Genomic DNA, 8117 nt, shown 5'->3' on the forward strand with positions numbered 1-8117 from the left:
TTTACTCCACCCACCTATGTTCTAAGCTATGAGCCCAAGCAGTTTGTTTATTACTTAACCAATGAAATCAACAGATTGATATATGACACTCCCACATCAATTTATGAGTGTAACAGCATGTCATAGGGATAATTCTATTGCTACATTCTTGGAATTTACATTGCTTTTACGTATATCCCTGGACTGTCTAGTCTTAGGCTCTTGGTCACTTGAGTAACATCAGGTATGGTTCCATCACATAGAGTGGACCTAAATTCAAATCAGATGTGGCCTGTTTACTCTCGTTAGCTTTGTGCCATTGCTATACTATCACATCTTGCAGGCAGGACACCATTGTAGATTGAAGGGTTTGCAGTTGGGTTGAGTGTAACATTTCTCCTTTGGTAGTATGCAGAGTACCTTCCGGTACCAAGATCACTAGCCAGTAAAGGCTCTAGGTAGGTTACTGCTCCACGTCTCCATGTTCAGTGAGTTGTGTAGGTATTGTCTTCAGCCAGTTTGTGGAGAGCAGCATATAGCCTTGGCAACAGTCTAGGTTATTTGGGGTTCCCATGACATTCTTTTGGCCAACAACTCTATTAGGTATAACCTGTTCTTGGTACTGGAAACTTCATTTGGTAATGAGAGATGTTCAGTTGGGGCTCTGTCTCCCTATTATTGGAAATGTCTTTATATTACCTTCATATATGTATGTGTTAGGAAGCTTCTACTATATTAGGTTTCCACACTACCCCTCAAATGCCCTTGATTTTTAGCTGTCTGTATCCGTATCCCCTGCCACTCCAGTTCTCTTGAATGTCTTTAGACTTCTCTGGAAGAGATCACATTTAACAGAAGACATCGGAAAAACAAACCTTTATATGGAGTGACAATTTAGGCTATTTCTAGGATCAGAGACTTCCTCTGCAGAGCATATCTGAGTGGGATAGGTTAGAAGACTTTTTAACATGGAAACAAGGTTCAATTTTTAAAACTTTGATTATTAAAATTTATATAAAAATAAATGCATTAAATCTAAATGAGCTAAAGTGTAATATCACCAAAGCTATGACACAGATACAGACAGGCTTGGGCCGTGGTTCTCATAGGAACCCCAAGTCCTGTCGGCTCAGAAACTGGCACGTAGCTCTTTAGTTGTTCCAGTTGTATTATTAATTTCCTTCATTTGCCTTTCTATAGGATATTGGGTTGGCATATGTAAACCACCTGATGGAGAGAGGGGACTACGACATGGCTGCACGGTAATAACAACGGCATCCTCACAGCTATTCATGGCCAATGGTAACAACAGATAGAAGTGATTCTTTCCAAATGACTTTTTTATATCTTTCTAGGAAGGTATGAAAAGGTCTGGTGTAAGACACGAGCCATCAGCACAGAATTAAAGGACTGTCCAAATTAGCAGGAGTGTTAGTGTCAGCCCGTACTGCGTGACTCCAGTCCCATTTCCTGTAGCCCAACATGGTAGGCAGGCAGACTCCCTGGTGGCCTGTCTGCCTTAGAATGACTTCTCCGTTTCTCTGTATAGAGTGGGCAAACTTGCCCACAGCTCTCACTTTGTGTGCCCTCCAGTTTCTAGGCCCAGTTGTGATACACATGCCTTTGGAAGAAATCTAGAACAAAGTACAGCTGCGTATAGTTCAAGGACAGTGGCTCCTCGCAAAAGTGTGGCCGCTAAGTGGAAACAATAAAGCCTGTGAGGCCACCATTAGACCTGCCTTGAATGCCCTGAGACTGGGACTCTGGCTGTGAATTATGTGGGAGGCTGGGAATCTGATTTTCTACAGTCTGCTTTTTCACCTCGTTTTTAAAGCTGACCTGGAAGTTGTTGGCATTTGTGTTATAGTGAGGTTTCCTATAGAAAGTACAAAGTGCTTTCAATACACATCAAGTCGGGAGAACCCCTAGTCTTCTGAAAGAGACCTATCTTTTCCTGTGGTATTTTATATAGTTTTCATGATTGTCATGAACTCCAAGTACAGTCAGAGGAGTGATGGTGACACCTTCATGTTTGTTGACAATAGAGGTAGAACCCCGTCAAAGCTCTGGGAAGGTTTACCTAAACCCCTGGGGAAATGTCTACTTAATCTCTTTATTTTTATTTACATTTTATTTCTCCCTGGATTGTTTTTGCTGCCAGAAAATGCCAGAAAATTCTTGGGAAAAATGCAGCCCTCTGGGAATATGAAGTGTACAAATTTAAAGAAATTGGACAGCTTAAAGTAAGCTATTTTATCTTAACCCTTAATTTTTGCATTGTAGTTTATTAAAATGGGAATAAGATTGAGACAGAGCAGTTGTTGGCTGAAAGAAGAAGTAAAGCTTATGTTTAGTTCATGTCAAATGCTTACATCTCTGCCTTGTTACCTGTGCAGGTCAGCTGCTCCGTTTAGGCATCTTCATCTTCCTTTTAGTGACTTGGGAACGATCATAATTTTAATGGATTTTACAGCATAGTATTTTAAAAATATACTCAAGGATTAATGTATTCTTCATTTTTATCTTTTCTTTTGTTGTGTTCCTCTGGAACCAAGGGCTTCAAAAATGTTAGGCAAGTACTGTGCCACAGAGCTCATCCTCGGTGCTTGGATAATCTGCAGGAAGACAGATGAAACACTTGTCTGTAGCTCTGATGAGAAATTTTGTCATTTTATTATAATCTTTTCATCTGGGCACAACAGATATACTAGTCAGTCATTTTTATATTCCTTTAAAGGGTTTTTAAATTTCCATCATCTGTTAGCTTTTTGAATACTCTGTTGAAATTAAGAATATACTGTAAAAATTTATTATTGTTTAAAGTTACCTTATGGAGAAGTGGGCTTCATTGTGGCATTGTCATCCATTTGTGACAAGCTTGTTTCATAAGATGATTGAATTTTTAAAGTATTAATTAATGTATTACATTCAATATAAGAAAAGTTAAAGAAATATAAAATAGCAGCTATTCTTCTGATTATTTATATTTTCATTAATTAAACAAGAATAAAAGAATAAAGGTTAATGAAATCACTTTTGTACTTCTGTTACAAGTACACACACACTTTTGTAGCTTCCTGCTAGGTAACAGTTTATTTGAATCTTTTCTGAATGTCCCAGCGTGTCCTGATACTTTACGTTTTTAAGGTTATAACTATACTTTTATGTGGTCTGCATGTTTAGAATGTGGTTGTTGTACCATTCCTAAAAGGACTCTCTGCTTCATCCCTAGGCAATTAGTCCATATTTACCAAGAGGGGACCCAGTCCTGAAACCACTCATCTATGAAATGATCTTGCATGAATTTTTGGAAAGTGATTATGAGGTAAGGAATGAATCCACGATCATTGATAGTTCTCTCTGTGTGTTACAAATCTAGAAATTTGACTTTTTTGTCCTTTTACGTTGGTGTCATAAGGGTTTGATATAAACGTGATTTAAATTATGTCATCAAAATTATTCTACCAATTCCTGTCCTGTCTAGAAAACGTCTCACTATGGCTGAAGGAAATCAACCTGCTTTGACTCTTGGGCCTGGAGACTTTTTCCAGCATTATTGTCATGTCTGCCTCATTAATACTTTTGAAAAAATTAGAATAATTTTATTGTCATTAAACTATATAAATCATTTAAATATTACTTTCATTTTTCTCATCTTTAGGTTTAATTTTAAGTGCTCATGTAATGAATCAAACAGCAGTGTTCCATAGGAACTGTTTGCCAAAATTATTCCTTGAAAAATTCTGTGCTGCTAGTAGAGTAGGTTGCTAAAAACAAAAACAAAAACAAATGAAAAACCCTAAGCCTAGTACTGTACATGTGTAATCAGTTACTCAGAAAGCTGAGGCAGGAGATTGTGAGTTTGGGTAACATAATGAGACACATCCGCATCTGTCCTCAGGCTGGGGAACCACTTGTCTGGAGTGTCAGCTTTGCTAAATTGCATAGGCATGATGGCTAATAGAGAGGTGGGAAAAGACAGAGGTGGCTTAGCATTCCTTCCTCATAGACAGGGGACTGAAGAGCTCCTCTGAAGGAGCTCTTGTGACTCACTAAGCTTCTGTGCTCTGCACTGGGGAAAGAGCAAGAGACTGTGGGTTCAAACCCAAATGTGATCATCACAGTATCACACTATGCAGTGTCTTTCTGCTGTTCTCTTTTGGTTAGGGCTTTGCCACGTTGATCAGAGAGTGGCCTGGAGATCTGTATAACAATTCCGTGATAGTTCAAGCAGTTCGAGACCACCTGAAGAAGGACAGTCAGAACAAGACTTTATTAAAAACACTGGCAGAATTGTGAGTATGTTTTAGTTCTTGCAGTCACAGAATGGGGAGGGTGCCTTTTCGTTTTCCTATATCACTCTTTATTGGACACCTCTAAGTCTCAAGTGAGTAACTAGAACATGAATGTGTGAAGCCATATTATAATGTGATTTTCCAGAGTACTGGAGTGGTGTGGGCCCTGGGGAGGAGATAGAAGGGTACAAGAGTCCCTCAGGCTCTTGTGAGCCGGGCTCTGGATTCTGTTATTCCTCAGTCTGCAAGCCTGTGCTCTTTCTGAATGACAGTCCATCTGTGCAATTACAGCCCACACTTTGTTATAGGAATACATTCAAACTTGAAAGTTGGGCTCAGCAAGAAAAGTATGATGAATATTTCCCTTATTGGGCACTTCCATCTGACTTTCTGCCATGTCTAAGGCAAAGAGATAAGCTAGACCCTCACAAAGCCTCAGTGTAGAGCACCGAATGGTATACCATAGGCAATCCAAGATGGAAGGCCTGTTGCACCCCTTCCTCAGCACCCATAAACCCTAGATTTCCCTTGCTCGTCTTTGTCAAAGTCTGACAAAAGGACCCATGATGGCCTGGACATCAGGACCACATAGACTTGGCCCAGATGAAGTCATGATTGTGACATTCTAAGTTAGAGCACTCATTGTTTTCTATCAGAAGCACTTTCCTAGATTTCCCTTGGAATTTGTAGCACTGCTCCTAGTGAACAGCAGGATGCTTTCTGTCCAACTGGCTTCCCTCAGCTGGATGAAAGACTGTAGTGTGAAACATTGTTTCAATGGAAAGATGAGTCTCAGCTTCATACAACCCCCTGCAGATGAGCGGGAATATATCTCATTTGTAGGCTGAACATAGTTTATAAGAATCCAGACTGATTCTTCTTCTACTTAAGAAAAATATCTCCTTCATTCTGGACCATAAGTTCACTGTTTGGAATATAGATTTCTAGAAAACCTAAGGCCGAGCTTAGAAGAGGGGGCATTTATTGCTTGGGTATTTTTGCAGATTTGATGAGAGAAAAGGCAAGGTTCTGAGAAAGAGTACATAGGAGCCTGGTGTTTTTAAATCTTAGCCAATACTTCCTAAAGTAAAGTTAAATCTTTTTTTTGAACAACAATTTCAGTCTTTAATATTATGAAACATAATCTAATCTCTGCATTTTAATTATAACTGTTAATGAATATTATTTTTTATTGCCAGGTACACCTATGACAAAAATTATGGAAATGCTCTGGAAATATACTTAACGTTAAGACATAAAGATGTTTTCCAGCTGATACACAAGCATAATCTTTTCAGCTCCATCAAAGATAAAATAGTTTTGTTAATGGATTTTGATTCAGAGGTAATGTGTTTCTTATTTCTGCATATTAACTACTAACTATTCAAAGGTTTCATCAGTGGCTACTTGTCCAAATGAATCATATACTTGACCATATACTGGTCATGCTAAGAACCCTCTGACTCATAATGCATGTTATTTTAGTAGTTGCCTTTCTGAAAGCGACTTCCCACCAAACCTGGCAAACCAACTCTGAGCTCTGGGGACCACATGGTAGAAGGAGAGGATCAAGTCCTGAAAGTTATCCTCTGACCTACACACCTCTGCATGCCTGACCCCATACCCTTGGAAACCAAACTAAGTAATAAAAATTTTTTTGAAGAGAAAAGCTAGAATGTCGGATTAAAACAGTACCTATCTACTTCTTGTCTATAAAAAGTATACCTTAGGCGCAAAGACAAATCAAGCCTTAGGGTGAAAGGCTAGAAAAAAGGGATTCCAAGCAAATAGAATGTAGAAAACAGGTAGGTGGCGCTATTCTAATGTCTAACAAAGTGAAAGTCCATCAGGAGGATCTAACAGTTTTGAGCATCTGTGTACTGAGCATTGCTTTATGAAACAGTAGGACACAGAGGTACAGTCTGACAGGCACGATAGCAGTGGGTGACTTCCGTGTCTCACGTTTATGAATAAACAGTTCACCTTGACAAAATATTTGAAACTGAGGCAAGGGATAAGTGACATAGAGAAAGGGACTTCTCAGAAATCTATAGAATTTCCACTCCTGTTCTATGGAATAACATTCTCAGCACTTGTGGAACTTTCTAGATCAAACCACATTTTATTGCATAAGCAAGTCTTAACAGATTCAAGGAAATCAAAACAACTTATTCTGTCTGATCATAGTGGAATAAAACTAGACATCAATAAAAATTACAGAAACTATGCAGGCTTGTGAAGATTAAAGAACACATTATTGAGTAACGAGTAGAGTACCACAGAGATCAGGAGCGAAAATGAATGCCCTAGAATCAAATGAAAATGAAAACACAGATATCAGTTCAAGGGAAATACAATGAAAATAGTTCTAAGAGGGAAATGTGTATGAATAGGAGCTTATTTGTAAACAGCTCAGATGAGACATCAAGGGGCTAGAACATGTTGCCAATTTTGAATATAGTAGGAACTTTTGCATTTGGTAAAAATAGAGCAGTGCAGCGGTTTAACAGTATACAAAACACACAGACCTCAGGTTGACACACGTTTGAAGTTGTATTCCTCAGAAAATGGCATTTTGAATAAGGATTATTTATGAAGCTGTAGCTAATCTTTCTCCGTCCCACCAGCCAGCTCCCAAATAACCACACAGAGACTTGTTATTAGTTATGAAAGCTTGGGCAATACCTTAGGTTCATCCCACTAATTCTTATTTATAACTTAAATTAACCCATTTCTATTTATCTATGTGTTTCCACATTTACCTGTCCTCCTGTATGTCTTGCTCCCTCTGCATCTGGCTGGTGACTCCTTTCTTCGTCCCAATATTCTCTCTGCCCCGAAAATCCTGCCTAGCTATTGGCTGTTCAGCTTTTATTAAACCCATAAGAGTGACAATATTCACAGTTTAACAAACGACTTTTCTACAACATGAAGCTCAGTGCTTCTAAGTATAAGAAATAAACACTTGGCCTGTAACCATGGTACTGCATTTTGTTTCATGTTCGTGTATGACAGACAAGTGACCATGGCTGTGTTTGTATTTCAGAAAGCTGTTGACATGCTTTTGGACAATGAAGATAAAATTTCAGTGAGTCTTTTTATATGTAATAGACCCATTTTCTGTTGCTAATAACGCACCACAGACTAAGCATGCTTTAGAGGAAAGAGGTTACTTTGTCTTATGGTCTGGTCCAAGATCAAGAAGCTGCATTTGGTGATGACCTTTTTGCTGGCAGAGTGGCAAGTCAGTGTGGGGTGTTGCACAGCAGAAGACAGGATGAGCCATGTAGGAGGTTGAGTGCACCCTGGAAGAAAGAAGGCAGATGCAAGGTGTCTGGAAGTGGCCAGTCTCCTTGCTCTTTTATAACTATCTTATCTCATACAACCTGACCCTCTCATAGCCCAGTTTAATCCCTTTATATGGTAATCAGCCACCTCCTACTAAATCCTTCTGTTTAAAGAGTTTTGCCACCTATTAGTGATAGGATCACCTTAGACATCAAGCATCGACTCAGGTTTTGGTGGGTCAAACCATAGCACGTGGTACTAGACAAGGGTCTGCAATACTGTGCCTACAATACAATGTATCAGGTAATTTGTCAATGTGTTGTCTCCTCATAACTGCATTATATTTCATATTTTTCCTCAGATTAAAAAAGTGGTAGAAGAATTAGAAGACAGACCAGAATTGCAGCATGTGGTGAGCATTAGTCTTCTTTGCCCTTTTAATTCAGCAGCAGACAGAGCGCCTGTGCATTGTGTGGGAGTGCCCATGCAGAGAACTTTTTTTAGTGAACACTGCTCTCATTGGAGCTTTTTTTTTTATTGGTTTTTTTTTTTTTT

General features: G+C 38.9%; 1 protein-coding gene across 1 annotated transcript in view; it reads left to right on the top strand.

Moving 5' to 3' along the window:
- Window positions 1-8117, top strand: part of Vps41 (VPS41, HOPS complex subunit) — a 131821-nt gene that overhangs the window by 101828 nt on the left and 21876 nt on the right. Inside the window, exons 15-21 of the mRNA XM_005365457.2 lie at window positions 1180-1241; window positions 2141-2222; window positions 3212-3304; window positions 4147-4274; window positions 5474-5618; window positions 7321-7362; window positions 7924-7974. Of these exons, the coding sequence (XP_005365514.1) occupies window positions 1180-1241; window positions 2141-2222; window positions 3212-3304; window positions 4147-4274; window positions 5474-5618; window positions 7321-7362; window positions 7924-7974 (603 nt within the window). The remainder of the gene's footprint in view (window positions 1-1179; window positions 1242-2140; window positions 2223-3211; window positions 3305-4146; window positions 4275-5473; window positions 5619-7320; window positions 7363-7923; window positions 7975-8117) is intronic.

This window comes from Microtus ochrogaster, unplaced genomic scaffold, assembly GCF_000317375.1.
Source record: "Microtus ochrogaster isolate Prairie Vole_2 unplaced genomic scaffold, MicOch1.0 UNK2, whole genome shotgun sequence".
Classification (NCBI taxonomy): Eukaryota; Metazoa; Chordata; class Mammalia; order Rodentia; family Cricetidae; genus Microtus; species Microtus ochrogaster.